General features: G+C 36.3%; 2 protein-coding genes across 3 annotated transcripts in view; both read left to right on the top strand.

The window, feature by feature from the left end:
• Positions 1 to 144: 144 nt before the first annotated feature.
• Positions 145 to 2,418, top strand: LOC129416761 (uncharacterized). 2 transcript variants are annotated; one of them, XM_055171142.2, is made up of 2 exons: positions 145 to 307; positions 764 to 2,418. In XM_055171142.2, the coding sequence occupies exon 2, from the start codon at positions 811 to 813 to the stop codon at positions 1,861 to 1,863; it is 1,053 nt and encodes a 350-aa protein (XP_055027117.2). In that variant the 5' UTR covers positions 145 to 307; positions 764 to 810; the 3' UTR covers positions 1,864 to 2,418. The 2 variants fall into 2 exon arrangements, with proteins under 2 accessions (XP_055027117.2, XP_055027118.2); XM_055171143.2 differs by having other exon boundaries at positions 166 to 307; positions 761 to 2,418.
• A 1,905-nt stretch (positions 2,419 to 4,323) lies between these two features.
• Positions 4,324 to 17,605, top strand: part of zcchc24 (zinc finger, CCHC domain containing 24) — a 44,927-nt gene continuing 31,645 nt past the window's right edge. Inside the window, exons 1-2 of the mRNA XM_055170390.2 lie at positions 4,324 to 4,832; positions 8,499 to 8,699. Coding sequence (XP_055026365.1) covers positions 4,596 to 4,832; positions 8,499 to 8,699 — 438 coding nt within the window. The 5' untranslated portion in view covers positions 4,324 to 4,595. The remainder of the gene's footprint in view (positions 4,833 to 8,498; positions 8,700 to 17,605) is intronic.

Genomic DNA, 17,605 nt, shown 5'->3' with positions numbered 1-17,605 from the left:
AGTAAATAATATTATAAATAATAAAATAGTAATAAATCTCAGTTAATCAAATACAGATAAATGTGACATAAAGGAAACTTGAAAAATAAGAATAATAATTTAGAGTTAAATATAAAGACGTGTAGATGAATAAGCTGTGCTGCGCACTCCAGTATAATAGGTGGCGATGTGCACCTGTCATGATCGTCTGTAACCCGCGAAAAAAACTAATAAGAAAGATTTCCGGGTGCCGTTGTCAACACCGGTAGTCTGCAACTTAGTTATATAAAGTACATATTATTTATTTCTGGTGCGAATCGCTTCATCGGTAAGTAAAAAAATATACGCTTAAAATGCAATTTTGTTATTTAATAAAAATCTGTAAACAATTTAGATTTATGCAAGACGTAAAGTCAAAAAATTAATAGCTAGTTCAGGAAATGTAAAAAGAAATGCATTCCTCAAAAGTTATCTCCATATGTACTGTAACAACAAAGTTACAAGTGGGACCGATCCCTACACTGTAGAAAATGTCTGTAGAAATTACAGTATTAATGGGTATTACTGGCAACTAGCTGCCAGTAACTTACTGTAGATTTTACATTTATGTTATTTACTGGCAACATTTTGTTCAAAGTTAAATGAACATGAAACATTTTTTGACTTTATCTTCTACAGTAAGTTACTGGCAACCAGCTGCAAAATTACAGCAAATTTTTTAGAGTGTAATGTCTGTTCTGTTTCCTTCTCTTGTTTCTTTGGTGCTGGTGTTGCCATTAAGAAGACTCGTCACCTAAAAGTTACAACTGTAAAGTTTACATCAAAAAGCAAATGGAGGGAGGTTTCCCTTTTGTGCAGACCCTAACTCGCATAAAAACTGAGGATGAAATCATCAGTCCCCTTTATTTCAACAACCAAGATGAGACCTCACAGGACTTTATAAATGAATGCCTAAAAACTGAAAATGACACCATACTGACACTGAAATCAGAGCTAATTTATTCAGACATTCAGGCATCCAAAGATCAATTTAAATCTGATAAAGACGTCTTCTCATTCCTTCACTCTCAGGATGATGATAAAGAGTTTCTGGACCTTGGTCTGCAAATTAAGAAGGAAGCATTTGATAACTTTCCTGCTGGCCTTATACCTCCAATTGAAATGGAGGAAGAAGAATTTGAAATCGCTTGGAACACGCATGCTTCTGTAGATAAAACACAAAATATACAACAAAACAAAATAGTACGCCAAAAGAACTGTTCAGCTAAGCAGTACAAAACCAAAAAAAGCTCTAAGAGAAAATCTGATGCATCGAGCAAAGCAGCTGGATGGTCGACAGAGCAGACTGAAACAAAAAACATCATACCAACACAAATAAAGTCTGTTTTAAGCAAAAGAAAGAAAAGTGTAATTACTCCTGAGAAGACAGGTGAAGCCAGAAACCCCAACCAACTTCACAAAGAAGATCTGTTTAGTTGTGAAACATGTGGGAAAGCATTTCATCAATCGGCTCTTCTTACCGATCATGTGAAGATTCACAGAAGACAGAAGCCATACACCTGTGACCACTGTGAAATGAAGTTCGCCAAGCCATCTTATTTAAAAATACACTTGCGTAGACATGCTGGTGATCGGCCAGTTTCATGCGACTGCTGTGAAAAGCGTTTTTTTGACATATACGACCTAAGGGTTCACCAGAGAGATCACACAGGAGAGAGACCCTTTTCGTGCTCTGAATGTGGAAAGGGTTTTAAGCGTATTTACACGCTTAACAAACATAAACGGACACACTCAAATGAGAAACCATTTCAGTGCTCTTTGTGTAGTAAAGCATACAAATATGGCTACAGTTACAGATTGCATTTGAAGGATCATCTTGATTAGAGTCCACAATGTTCATCGGCGTGTTTATGAAGAGTTTAGTGGGAATCTGATTTGTTTTTATTCCTTACGAAAATAAGGTGATTATGTAAAGTGTGGTCATATGTTTTTATATATTTATTGGATTGTTAAGCTTTCTAACTGAAATGAATTAAATTTTTTTACTTAAGTTTTTCTTATGGTATTGTGTTTTAAATGAATGATTGACATCACCCAACACTAACATATGATTGATTACTCCAGTAATGTTAATTATTCCAATATTCCAAAGCATGTATGTTTATTGGATAAAGCACACTGTAAAAAGTGAAACGTTGGATCAACTTAAATTGGTAACACCTAAAAATTATTATTTTTTTCAACTTGTATGTTTGTTTTTTCAGTTCATCAAACTTTTTACAATGTAGCTCTTTATACTCTTAAAAATAAAGGTGCTTCATGATGCCATAAAAAAACATTTTTGACTGACTAGACATGCATTGCCTAATGCATATTTTTAATGTTTTGAAAATGATGCATTTAAATTACTTGTGTCTCTCAATAAACTAATATATCCCAGTTTTTGTGCAAGGAATTAAGGTCTTTGGTATAAGGGATCCACTTGGGTACTAGCAAGATACACTTAACTCATTCCGTTTCATCCTTTTTTTTATTTTTTCTCTGTTTATAAACTCTTAAATGGGTGAAGTAATTTTGTTAGAGATTAGATTCAGAACGATTATCAAAACATACACGGAGTGTAAAATTAACAAATAATTTTTTGCTACAGTTTTTTTTATAAATTGGGTAAGAGCTTGTATAGTCACGGTATTACAGGTTACCATAAAAACTCGTTAGGAACACGTTTTTTTTCAGGCAAGAGATAACTCGTCAATTGGGCGGAAAGAGTTAATAAAGCAGGTACAGTAAGTGTGCATGTAAAAATGCTTCCCACTACTAGGATTTAACATTTCTCCACCAGAGGGAGGCTTAATACTGCACATTTTTGACTTTGCTGTAAAAAGCAATGTTTTGCTGAGCCAGACATGAAATTGACCAGTTATGCAACCCATTTTAGATAAACTCAAGATTTTTGTCATTGTATTTAAATGCATGGTTTTTGCTTTTCGAATATTGAACCAAATATTGAAGTACTCTACAGACTAACTGAAATGAATAGGGTTTATAATTGCACGATAGTAAAATATTAACATTCTTAGTGTGTGTGCATGCTGGAAGTACAGTCCAGGGTACCACTGGAAACAACAGGAAGTCACATACTGTTCATGCTTATTAATCATATAATGCATGTTAATAATTAATTTGCTTGTAAACTCATGTAAATATAATCATATTTGCTTTCTATTAGGGTGCATATAATTGTTAGGATTATAGGTACGTACAGAAGAAGAATATGAATACATTGCTTCCCTAAATGGATAATGTGAGTAAAGATACCTGATTTGTTTGTATTGGTTTTGTTAAATAATAAAAAAAGAAAATGTGAGTAAAGTGATGAAACCGAATGCAGCAGTGGCCCCAGATGTGGTAGCATCAGCAAACAAGGCAACTGATGTCTTCATCTGAGATATCTACTAGGGAAAGTAAAGATTTGATATTGAAAAAAATATCCTCCTTTTCAAAGCAAAAAATCAAGAGTACATTTGGGAATTGTAATGTGTCTGCCAAAGGATGAGAATCTTAACGCCACAAGGTGGAGCACAAATCACTTTGACAATGTTAGGCCATTCAGCAGGTGAGTCAATCAGATGTAAAATCCTGTATGAGAATCCCACATACAGTAGACATGTCAAACCCTATTGGTTTCTTCTAGTACAGCAAATGTAGCATTGGGTATGTTAAATGTGTTTACATCCTGTTTAAATTTGTTAACATATAACATTTAATGCGGCACTAATACCTAAATCTGTGTGTAATTCATACAAATAAAAGATTTTATCATTCTTGTTCTAACATCCTATTGTTAATAGGTATATGTTCCCTGGGATCTTTTTGTGGTTCATCACTCAAGAATCTCACCCCTGTTGTTAAATAAACAAACCCATTTGCTTTTGAGCCTATTGGCTTCCCTAAGGTGTTTAGTTTCACGTATACTTAGGTCTTTAAACGATTTACGTGTGACTTGGTTTAGTTAGGTTTTGAGGAGTGGCTAATGTTTCAATGTTTTATCAATAGCTACTAATAGTATGCGGCCCTGATTAGAAATAAAATATTGTTTCACTTGTTAAATACTGATTTTGTGTCCGTTTTATATTTAAATATTTGATTTATATTATGTATATATGCATAATTTATAGTTTTACAAATCTACATGAAGAAATTCCCTTTAAATTAATTCCGTGGTTAAAAATGAATATTCCGTTCAAATTAACTTGATGGCCAATAATCAACAAGTTGCGATGTTAAAGCGCGCGTATTGATTGGCTGTTTGGTCAGTGACGCGCGCAGACACTACATGAATATTTAATGAGTTCCTTGCTGTTACAGTGCAAATAAAGCGAGATAACGGGCCGAGGATAGCGGGCTAAAACTTTTTATTCTGACATGTTGAAGCAATGACTTTTGTGTAAGTATAAACCTGGGACAGGGATCCCAGCGGATGAATAGGGTCTGTGCTGGAAGAAGAGAGAGAAGTGCTCATTTTTGGGTGTGGAGAACCGGACGGCGCATTCACAGTAGATTCAGAACAAGTTTGCCTTTCCCAAAAGTAACAGTGGAAGAGTAAAAGTTGCAACATGAGCTTGTTGTCTGCAATAGACACCAGTACATCGGTGTACCAGCCTGCACAGCTTCTCAACTGGGTTTACCTTTCTTTACAAGACACACATCAGACGAGTGCCTTCGATGCTTTCCGACCCGAGCCCAACTCGTCCCATCCGGATCTGAACTACACCAAAACCCCTGCCAGTGAACTGAGCTCCTCTCTCAACTCCAACTATCTCAACAATCTCTTTCAGCTGCAGAGGAATGAGGTAACTAATTTTCTCCTACAGAATTTATTTAGTTTAAGTGAGTCATAAATTAGAGAAGTTACGGTCACTGTAGTCTGCAGTAACTTTTATTAAGCCGCGCTCAGTTTTATGTGTAATAACTGGACCATCGGCGTCTGATTTTTTGACTGTTAAGTTACTTACTTTACAAAGATGTTGTGTGCATTCAATTGGAATCGTGAGAAATCTTTTTTTTTTCAGATTCATTCATATTAAGTGTATATTTTGTGTTATTGTGAAGGTGATAGTCATTGACGTTTTATAATAAATTAATTTTGTCATACTATAAAATGTGTGTTTAAAATGTGCGCATCTAAGAAAACAAAGCAGTGCGTATTACTGTAGTGACAGTTGTGCACACTCAGTTTAATGTAGCCTATGTTTTGTAACAGCACGTGAGCAACCAAAGTAAGCAGTCACTTATATTATTATTTTGCTTGTATTGCATGCATTTTATTTGTCAGTCGCATACTTTGTTCAGTTGAACTTTGTTTAGGCCGAATCAGAAGTCTCATAGTGCTTAAGGCAGACAGTTACTGTATCTATAGGCCTGCTTAGTGTAATGATGAGATTATAGTTGCTAAAGACTTGAATATCATCCTCTGAATGGTTAGCTCTGAAAATGCACAGGTGTACCAGAAAATAGTTTAAATCAGTCTATGTAGCTAAAATGTATTGTACTTTTAACTCTTACAGTAAGTATAGGGGCTTAAAGGGATAGTTCACCCAAAAATGAAAATTCTGTCATCATTTACTCACCTTCACGTTGTTACAAACCTGTATACATTTCTTTGTTTTGATGAACACAAGACAATATATTTTGAGGAATGTTCATGAGCCCCATTCACTTCCATACTATTCTTTTATCCTACTGAGGCTCATGATTGGTTTGGTTACAAGCATTCCTCAAAATATCTTTCTTCGTGTCCATTAGAAAAAAAGAAATGTATACAGGTTTGTAACAACATGAGAGTGAAAACTAATGACAGAATTTTCATTTTTGGGTGAACTATCCCTTTAAAAACACATATTTGGAGAATTTTTTTTAACCTTGCATAACTTTACAAAAATATATACATTTTCAACTAAAGTAGTTTTAATACAAGTCATCTAAAAAAAAGAATGTGACTTAAATGTACTCTTGGGACCGTAATATTGTTTTTTATATAATAATGTAGTTTCGTGGTGACTAGAAAATTAATGTTGTCATAAAACATGGAAAATAAGCCAAGAATATGGGTGTGGAATGTTTTTGAAATTGAATAGGGTATAGTAATTTCTTTACGCTGAAAGAGTGCTCTCACAACTACAAGTTTCTATCGATTCTGTTTGTACTTTTATTTTACCTTTCTTAATGAGATAATGACTTCCAGACACTTGAACATATGAGTAACACATTTTAATGATGTAATGACAGTATTGTGGCTGAGACAGATGTAAAGTGGTGATGTTTAGTGGAAAGTTTGAGGAAAGGCAAAGCTTTCATTTGTAATCAGAGTTAACAAAAACACACACTTTCTTTCTCTCTCTTTCTCTTTCCCTCAATGCCTCATCCCCCTCTAAATTCCTCTCTTTTTAATGCACTTCGAGATGACAGGGGTTTAAAACCTTTTCAAAATCTTCACATTACATATAGTATGCAGTATTATTTTGATCCACTTTTAGTAGTATTTTCCTGAAAGAATAAAACAATGTCTGTAAAAATATTATAATTAACTAAGAAACAGTATCATTAATGCAGTTTTTAGTGCCACATTTGTTTGCAGGGTATCATGTGTTTCAGATTAACATTGAGTATGCGTGAATATGATAAATACATTTCTGTATGATTTAGATTATAATGAAATGGCCAAATGCCTTGGTACTGTAACAACTGTGTGTGTGTGTGTGTGTGTGTGTGTGTGTGTGTGTGTGTGTGTGTGTGTGTTTTCAGTGAATGGCAGCAGTACAGGCTAGGATTGACCCCTCTGACTGGCTCTCCTGCTGTGTTTGGAGGGGTGAGGAGAGATCTCCTCAATTAGTGTAAATGTGTGTAAGGGACACGTCCCTCAGGAAAGACTTGACCAAATTCCTTTCTGACAACTACAATCAATATTGCAGAGTTACATTATTGCATAAGCGTTGATAATTCTAGGAAATCAGACACATTTCTTATAGTTTTAATCGTGTTTCACAGAGTTTGATAGTCACAAATGTTTTGGAGTTTGTTAGTTTCATGTTTAGGGAGAAGTCCTTGTTATTCTTAGACGTTTCCCAAGACACTACTTGATATATACTTTTAATTATTGTGAAAATAACCACATCTATAGCAAATTTTATGTATCATTGCGTAAATGCGTTGCAACCTTTTACTGTAAATTTACTATTCATTTCAAACAGTTTTTACTGTAAATGTATGTTATATGGCAATTCAGATGGCAGTATTTTACACAAAAAGTGGCGGCGGTGACTTCTTTTTTCAAGGGCGCTCGATGCGAAGTTCGTCACAACATGTATGTACCCCATCATGTGTGTGGTTCGTAATTATAATATGTGTTCTGCGCGTCGAGTGATCCTGTCCATCACGTGTCTTGTCAAAATAAGTGCCTGCTGCAGACGCGTCTAAAGGGTTTATGATAAAAGAGACGCTCATGTTTACCAGATACTTGCATAATCTCATGCGTAATCAGAGTTTACTGTTAAGGGAGTGTCTTGCGTGTATTTTGTGAACATGAGCGTCTCTTTTATCATACCGCTTTTGACGCGTGTGCAGCAGGCACTTATTTTGACAAAACACGTGATGCACATGATTCACATGATGCAACAAACACATGTTTTGAAAACACAGGCAACACACCTGACACTCCAAACACTTATTTTGAATTTGCACCCCTCAGATGAGCAGTCACCGGCCGACACTGGCATTCGATACAATTGTGTGTTTTGCACATATATCTTCCCCAACAAATGAAATCAGCTAGCTCAAATTGAAAATGATCACCAGATGTACAACTAGAGAAAAAGATTGAACAAAGCTTATCTGGTGTAGCCAGAGTTTATCCAACTGATTAAGTGATACTTCTTTGGAAGATACATGCTGAAACTGTTTATTGTCCTGGCTTGCTAAGATGACAGTTGTATCTGAACTTGCCAAGTATAAAGTTTCAGTACTATCCAGCTTTAGACTTCAACAATAACATAACCTCTCAAACCTTAACCAGAGGAAGACATTGCTCTTGCAACATCTTCCATTCCAAATCATCTCCGTAACGTGTGTTTGACACTTTAACTGTAGTTTTTGTGGTTATATGGTGTGATTTGTAAGTCTCAGACTGATAGATTTATATTGGCTTTTGTGGATTATGTTGTCTCAGTTTAAGAACTGATTCTGATAAATGGTCATTGATAAGTGTCGTCATGGCCTTTTTCAGATGATATGTTGGCGTAATATTTAATCTAATCTGTCTTTAATCAAATTACTGCTTAGATAGATCTCGATACTGTAGATTCAGATTTTCCACAAGCATTCAAATAAGAGTAGGCAATTATTGAAAGCAAAATATTATTTTAATGCAATTATTATGATGTTCGTTGCGCAAGTGTACTTGTTGATGTTGTCATTACTAGATATTTTGTGATTCGTTTTCCATGTTCTGCTACATTTTGCAGGCCCTGAATAATGGTTTATACAAAAGCGTGTCCCCATATGGCTCTCTCAACAACATAGTGGACGGGCTGAACTCTTTAACGGACCACTTCTCTGACCTCTCCCTCTCCTCTGAGCAACGCAAGCCCAGCAAGAGACCTCCACCAAACTACCTGTGCCATCTCTGCTTCAACAAGGGACATTATATCAAAGACTGCCCTCAGGTAAAAGCCACCAATCTTTGTACACTATAGATAAAAAAAAGAGAAAGACTAAGATTGTGGTGCTTTGACCTACTTGCCAAACAAGCATCTTTCTGTCTTGTTAGTCATGTGTATTAAGTTAAGTCAGAGAGCTGAAATACTTTAAGTAAAACAGAGCAGTCATTTTTAAAATATTGAAATCAATATTTTTTTGTAAAAGCACCATTTTCTCTGTCTGTGAAATCCAGGCTCACAATCTAAATCAGGAGCATCAACGTTTGATTTCAATCATTACTTTCACATTTATTTCAATATTTGTCATAGCCTTAATCAATATTAATATTATTGTCTTATTGGAGCCATGTGTGTTTTGCAGGTGCTGTTATAGTTCAGCTATAATAGCAGTTGTAACTATAAGGTCGTATGAGCTTTATAAGCAATATATTTGTATAAATGCATGAAAACATGTTTACAAGGCAACACATTTTAGTGCATCATCGAGTTAATGTGGTATGAATGGGCTCAGTAAGAAAAAATACTGACAAAATCAGAATGCTGATGATAATGTTTTGCTCTCGAGGGGATGATTTGGGATTTTAAATATGTTTAGGCATTCAAACTCACTGTTTACTGAGAAAATGTGCATAATGACAAGATGAGCTATCACGAGAAACCACTTGTCTTGTTCCAGTTTGACTTTTAAACTCCTTAAAATATGTCCCAGCTCCTTTTATAAACAATTAAGTTGAACTTTTAAAGGTATTAAAATCTGTTTTAAATATCGAGTGCCATTACACAGCTTTTAAAGTCACATTTCGTAGAGCTGCATAAGAGCTTTCCTTTGACTGTCGTCGTTCCAAAGCAAATTTCACAAAGGTGTTAAACAAAGATAAAATACATGTGTTTATGAAGGAGACTGTGTCGTCTTTAATTTCAGGCTGTTAGTGTTTAATAGTCTTTTGATGCAGATAGTGGGTGAGGTTCTTGTACAGGCTCAAGTCAGAGCCGCATGGAATGGTAATGCAGACCAGATGTGGGATTAAAGTGGCAAACCTCCCTTTATGAAAGATGATGACGGGTCCCTGCTGGCTGCTAAAAGTCCCATCATGATAAAATATCTCCAGCTCTTTGTGCATGGCTCAGGTAACTTACGAACATCTCTGCACTGAAATACCCTTGCGTTTGTTTTTTGTAAGGGTGTTTGCTGTCCCTAATGGCGGATGGAAAATATTGCTCATTGGCTTGTAAAAGATTGAACTGTAGTTGTGTCAGGGCTGTGATGTAATCATAGGTTTGTTTTTAAAAACTCTGCGGTCGTAGATGATATCACAGATTATATGTTTTTGTTATCACAATATAAGATATCGTGTTGTCGTCTTTTGAGTTTAATCTCTGTGAGCTATTGTCTAAAGGAATCTACACTGTGTGGGTGTCATTTTGCATGCATTTTGAAAGCGTTTAAAGGGATTGGTCACCCACAAATGTTGTCATTTACTTACCCACATATTGTTCTGAAACTTTAAGGCTTTCTTCTGTTCAACAATAGTTTTTTTTTTTTAGAATGTGGACACTGCTTTCTTCCGTGCATTGAAAGTAAACGGGGACTGAGATTTTCAAGTTTCTACTAGCATCTGCTTTTGTGCTCCATGGTTAAAAGTCAAGTTGCTAGCCAAGATGGAGTTACTCAGTCATGTATTAAAAAGCTTAGAAAGACATATAGGAAAAAACAAATTTTGAGTTTTATTTAAACAAAGCTGCTATGATAGCTAGAGGCCAGTTAGTTTTTATGGAGCAACTCCAACAAACCCGAAGAGTGAATTGCTATTAAATATGTTCTGTTTTAAATCTCAGTCGCTTTTGTGGAGGCCAGTGGAAAGACAAGAAAAGTCCAGTCCCCAGATACTGTCCACACCTACTCAATTTAACACTACGGCAATTTACTGTATCTCACAGTTTGTGATTTACTTTCCATTTGCTATATCATAAGACACATCCACGCATTTACCCCATGTCTCGGACACAAAGTTTGCACGTGAACCGCTCCAGAAAGGACGGTTGGAAAAATGATGAGTCTGGTCGTCCATCTGTTGTCCCAAAGGAAATGAATTCCAGCATAAGCTGGTCCCCACTAAATGTTCGTCCTATCCGAAGGACTACAAACTCCCTGCCAACACAAACACTAAAGCTCTGACTTCACAGGGCACAGCAGGACCTGTGATCTAAAGCCAGCACTGGGAATCACATTCTCATGCGTTCTCCCATCATACTGTCTAGGTCTCCATTAGTTTCCCAGCAGATGAGGTGAAATGGGCCAAGCTGCTCAGTAAGTGCAGAATTTCAAAACACAGCCATTCCTGGGATCGGGGCTGGCCACGGTGGGGGCGACTGGAGACGAGCAGACCAGATAGGAATTGGGGAATGTCATGGCTCGGTTGGAGCAGAGCGTGGGGGCAGGAAGCATGTGTGTGGGTTAGGTCTTCTGGTGTGTGTGGTTCAGACTGCAGGGCAATAGACCTCTCTTACTCACATGTGTCACCTAAGGGAAGTGCTTGTGCCCCTAGCTGAGCTCCTCGGGGAACCAAACACCATAGAGCCGGCATCTGTTTAACCAACTCTGCTCTGCCCATGGACAGCTAGAGAGAGTTATGTCAACAAGCTATGAAGAGTTTTGCTCTGTCATTCATTACCCAGTATTCCCATTGCCAACTTTTATGCCAAGACTTCAAAATCTGTGGCCCGGTTCCTGTTGTTTATGTTATGCTAGTTGAATATCTGATTGTTTCAGTCGATGACACTCTGGTACAGAGGTGCGCTAGGGTTTCCTCATGGAAAATGTGTGCGGCGGTGGTATGCAGCTTGCAGGGCTGTGCATGTAAGCTCAGCTCGTGAGTCATGTCCTCTGCAATGCATCCCTATTGCCAGTGGTCTTTTCGTGTCACGGTCCCAGTGACACTGTCTGTCATTCACACTCACAGCATGGATTCTAACTCCCACTGTCAGCCGATCAATGTAAGTCTTGTTTAGAAATCGTTGAGACATGGTACAGGGTGCCGAAGAAAATGCCTTTTGTTGGAAGAAGAAATCACCACTGGGTCACAATCATGTTTCTGTCTCCTACTTGCATTTTCCCTTCTTGATCTATTGTGTTAGTGCTACAATGTTTTTTGTAAGTTCCTGAGATTTCAGTCATTTTAGAAAAATTGTGCAAAACATATCTTTTAAGAAATTAATTTAGTGATACAGTGAATTAGGACGATGTAAAAGTCTTGATGTTCTTTGATGGGAACGATGAAGATCCTCCCGTGTTAACCAGAAACACATGAATACCGTTGGTTTCATACAGAGGCCCGATTATTCTTTTGAGATAATACATCTCTTGTTTAAATCATAATCATGCCAAAGGAATGTGTGTATATATGTATATATAGCCATGTTTCCAATTTTCTTCTCCCTACGGATTTCTTAAGCTGAAATGCTCTGTTTTTGAGCAGCTTTTGTGCAACAGCACATGTTTGCTATCATGTTTGGTAGAGTATATGAGGGTTTGTTGGTTGTGCATCCATAGAAACTGCTGTTTTCTTGAAATTGTTGGAAACCAAAAAACAAGCAATTGGCAGTTTCTGATTAGCTGTTTGCTTTTCCGTGGTTTCTTTGTTTGTAGTATGCAACAACACAAATGTTTCCCTTATGTTGCATTATTTGCTCGCTTCAAGTGTTGTGGGCCATTTATGTGTATTGATTAAAGGTCTAACACTTTGGAGGCTGTTTAGAGCAAATGGTGTCCTTCCCACACACCCCCAGTGATTATAGCATTAACTTATTAAAGGATTAGTCCAGATATCCAGATAATTTACTCACCACCATGTCATCCAAAATGTTGATGTCTTTCTTTGTTCAGTTGAGAAGAAATTATTTTTTTGAGGAAAACATTCTAGGATTTTTCTAATTTTAATGGACTTTAATGGACCCCAACATTTAACAGGTTTAATGCAGTTTAAAATTTCAGTTTCAACAGAGTTTCGAAGGACTCTAAACGATCCCAAACGAGGCATAAGGGTCTTATCTAGCGAAACGATTGTCATTTTTGGCAAGAAAAATAAAAAAATATGCACTTTTAAACCACAACTTCTCTTCTTCCTCCGTCTCTGTGACGAGTCAGCGCGACCTCACGTAATTGCGTAATGATGTCGAAAGGTCACGTGTTACATATATGAAAGGCACATTTGGGGACCATTTTAAACAATAAACTGACACAAAGACATTAATTAGTATCATTCGACATACAACAACGTCAGAACGGTCCTCTTTTTTCACACTTTAAACACTGGGGCGTAGTTTCGATACGTCATCCGTGATCTCTTGACGTGATGACGTATTACGTGAGGTTGCGCTGGCGCATCACAGGACCGGAGGAAGACGAGAAGTTGTAATTTAAAAGTGCATGTTTTTATTTTTTTCTTGCCAAAAATGACAATCGTTTCGCTAGATAAGATGCCTCGTTTGGGATCATTTAGATTCCTTTGAAACTGCAATTTTAAACTGTATTACAACTGTTAAGTGTTGGGGCCCATTAAAGTCCATTAAAATGAGAAAAATACATAAAAAATACATAAAAATACATACAGTTCAAAAAACATAATTTCTTCTCGACTGAACAAAGAAAGACATCAACATTTTGGATGACATGGTGGTGAGTAAATTATCTGGATTTTTTTAAAGAAAATCGACTAATCCTTTAAGTTGTTCTGAGGTTGGATTTTTGTCAAATAAAAATCATCAAGCATGTTAATTCCAGATTGCAGTTTGTTTTTGCAGACTTTGGATTATTTGACCTCACATTTTTCAAAACATGTGAAAATTGACACATTGTAAGGTAACATTTTACTTAAGAGATTTGAGTTCACCCAAAAATGAAAATACTGTCATCATTTACTCCTCCTCAAGTTGTTACAAACTTGTATACATTTATTTTTTCTGCTTAACACAAATGAAGATATTTAAAAAAAAATTGTAAGCAAGCAGATCTGGGTCACCATTGACTTCCATAGTAGGAAAAATAATACCTCGGAAGTCAGGTGTGCCCTACATCTGTTTGCTCACAAATTTTTTTAAACAATTTTATTTTTATTCAGCAGAACTAATAAATATATACAAGTTTGGAAATACTTGAGTAGGAGAAAATGATGACAGAATTTTCATTTTTGTGTGAACTATCCCTTAGTGCTGTGATGGCTGTCATGACCATGGCATTTCTAGCATGATGTGACAAAAGTTTTTTTTAGCATTATGAATGTTTTTCATTCAATATTTCAATTTTACCTTTACCCTTATTGCTGTTATTTATTTTACCATGAGCCTATTTGTTGCAGTGTGTTATTTCATAGACGGAAGTAAAACACAATGGAATGGATATTAGATCCCATTCACAGATATTTAAATCCAGTGGTGCCAGGTGACCTCTATTTCAAGGGCACACGACGCGAAGCTCGTCACAACATGTATGTAGCCCGTTATATGTGTGGCTTGTCATTTCAAAAGTGTTCGGCACGTCATGTAAACTTAGGTGCATCACGTGATGTCAAAATACGAGCCTGCTGCATCTAAAGGGTTTATGATAAAGCATGTTTAGCATTAACTATTTTGTTAACGTGAGCATCTCTTTTATCATAAACCCTTTCGATGCGTGTGCAGCAGCCTTGTATTTTGACAAGAGGCATGATGCACATGTTTCACATGACACTCCAAACACATATTTTGAATTCGCTCCTCTCGGAAGAGCAGTCACAGGCCGCCACTGTTTATATCCCCAATACATAACCACCACTTTCACAGCCCTAGCAATGCTTGCAAAGCATTACTTTTTTCCCATCCCAGATGGACTCTATAAATTCTCAAGTGTAGACCTTTTTAAACTTGCATATGTTATTTCACCACTTGTAATGATTTCTTGTTGCTGTTATCATCAGCATTTAAATTATGTAAAGTACCAAAATTGTAAACATTATCCTGAGGTTGCGTAATTTAGTTCGACAAGAGACCTTTGTTTAAAAGAAACTTCCATTAGAACCTCAAGTACTTGTGAAAGGAAAACAGTCTGTTGTAAGAGGCAATCACAGGGTTGTTAGAAGACAGTCACCTTTTCCAAGTCTCTTGCTGAGATAATTGCGTAAACATAGCTTTAATACGAAGTCAAAATGACAATGTATTTCCTGTTTCTTGACGGAATCAAATAAACAGCTGTAAGCTGCATACATAAGCAAGTCCATATTCAATCATATTCACTATGGCAGGCTCAAGAAATGAACTGAGAATAAGTGTTGTTAAATGCTTTGACACATATAGCACGCACTTGGTCATTTCAGAGTTAAATTATACATTTGTCTGTGAATTTAAAGGAGCATTTCACCCGTAGAAACATGAATCTTTATTGAAAGTGTCTTATATTTGTAGGTGAAATTGAACATGCATTTAGAATTTGGTGCCTATTTGACAGAGAAAAGGGGTGTTTGTAGTCTCACTCCCTCAACAAAGACATTGGACTTCCTTCTTTCAATGATGCAAAATTATGATTTTTACATCATTGAAAGAAGGAAGTGAAACACTGAAATCTGTATTTCTCCTGTCTCAGCGGCAACTGAGAAAATGATGCATGACCATTCAAAAACATGACTGGGGTTCTAACTATACAAAGATTAATGCAAATGGGTGAAGTGTCCCTTTAAGAGAACTTAAAATGTTTCAAAAGCCACATATATTCAGTAGTAAGTATGTAGTAAAAATCACAGTACTCATGGCCAGACATGACCACTTGCTGAATAAGTGTGTGTGTTTCGAAATGTCAGTAATTAGATTTAGTGAAACCCACAACATTTCACTCCTAATATTTTGATGTGGTTTGGCTTTTGAATGATCACACTGGATTCTTATAGCCAAAACCCTAATTGCAGTTTTAGTTTTCTATGCATTCAAATATCTTCTATTGTCAGAAGGCTCTACTACACAGTTGATCCACATTTAATCAAATATAATTATTTTATTGTTACTTTCCATCCCTACCATCTAAAATAAGTTGTTAAATAATCCTTACTTAAAAATGAGTTTAGCACAACATCAGTGTAGTCAAATTTCTCAAGTTACTTAATAAACATTGAGTGGGATTTGCTTGGCACTGCGAGTTTACATGCACAACAAAACACTGCTTATTATCAAAATCCCACAATGCAAAAATCACTGACTCTTTCTCATGTCTTACATCTTAATATATAAAAACACCATTTACGATGTTTACATGCATGTATTTAATTACAAATAAGCGAAAATCTAAAAGTCGTGTTATTGTGGCTCTGCGGTTGTTTTTAGAGGTTATTGTACTCAAATGATGCTATGTAAATGAATTTAAGTGTGATGTTGCTTCAGGAGATTTGTTTGCATTCATGCTTGTTCAGGCCAGCTGTTCAGTGTTTCACACAGGCTGTCAGTGTGTTGTCCTGGGAAACAAACAGTATAATGTCGCAATTTAGATTTAGTATTCACGTTCCCAAACACATGTTCATTTTGCCATTATATACATCATATTTGTGTATAGTTAACTGTAGTAAAAGTTATATTTTAGCTATAGTTAATTTGATTTAAAACTAATAACTAATTATATCAATACCTAATATTTACTTAAAGGAAAACACCACCGTTTTTTAATATTTTACTATATTCTTACCTCAACTTAGATGAATTAATACGTACCTGTCTTTTTCAATGCGTGCACTTAATCTTTGTACAGCGTGTCGTGAATGTGTTAGCATTTAGCTCAGCCCCATTCACTCCCTAGGATCCAAACAGGGATACACCCAGAAGCCACCAAACACTTCCATGTTTTCCCCATTTAAAGACTGTTACATGAGTAGTTACACGAGTATGGTGTCACAAAATAAAACGTGGCGATTTTTTACTATATTGTATGGCAGAAGAGCACTTAAGGCCGAGGTATACTTTTTCCGCGTCCGGTAGCTCTCCAAGTATAATTTCCACGGCTACACGCGGATGGCCGCGTTAGACACGTAAATGCAATACAAATAATTTCTTATTCAAATTATTACTCTACTAGGGTATCAGGGCAGCACTGATTTGCAATATAGTTCATTTACAGTACATTAAAAAATAGGATAAATGAAGAAAAGTAGCGGATCCACCACTGCAAACAAAGTTTAGAACAAACAACAAGAAAACAAAGAACAGAAATCAAACATTATGGTGATAAAAATGCTCCACAGCTTTCTGTTCTTGGAAGAAGTGAAAATAAATGAAGAAAAGATGATGGTGTGTGTGCAAATGCGGTCTATTGCCTTTGTGTTATTGTTTATAGTGTAGTGTCCTGTCTCAACATTTTTACGTGCATGCGCTGTCGTACGTGGACTGTCTGCAGACATTCCTGATGACAAAAATTACGTCATACGGATGACGCGTATACGCGGATGTCCCTAGTAAACCGTCGGCTTAAGTTCGCAGAACTTAGACCTCAGCATGCAGTAACATCATTACTGCTGACTACACCCCCTCTTGCTGAATCTTCCGTCAATTTTGTCGCCCGAGGTGGAAGTGCTACAAACTAAGTGCTCTTCCCCCATACAATATAGTTCTCATTTTTATCTGCTTAAAAAATCGCCACGTTTTATTTTGTTGCACCATACTTACACGTGTAGCTACTCATGTAACAGTCTGTAAATAGGGAAAACATGGAAGTGTTTGGTGGCTTCTAAATTCATCCATGTTTGGATCCTAAGGAATAAATGGGGCTGTGCTAAATGCTAACACATTCACAACGCGCTGTTCAAAGATTATGTGCACGTATTAAAAAAAAGAAAAGCTAGAAAAGCAGGTGTACGTGCATATTAATTTGGGCTGTCAATTGCAAAATGCAATTATATCAAATA

Source organism: Misgurnus anguillicaudatus, chromosome 11, assembly GCF_027580225.2.
Source record: "Misgurnus anguillicaudatus chromosome 11, ASM2758022v2, whole genome shotgun sequence".
Taxonomy (NCBI): Eukaryota; Metazoa; Chordata; class Actinopteri; order Cypriniformes; family Cobitidae; genus Misgurnus; species Misgurnus anguillicaudatus.
Note: the sequence above shows the minus strand (reverse complement) of the source record. Positions and strands in the feature narration are given on the sequence as shown.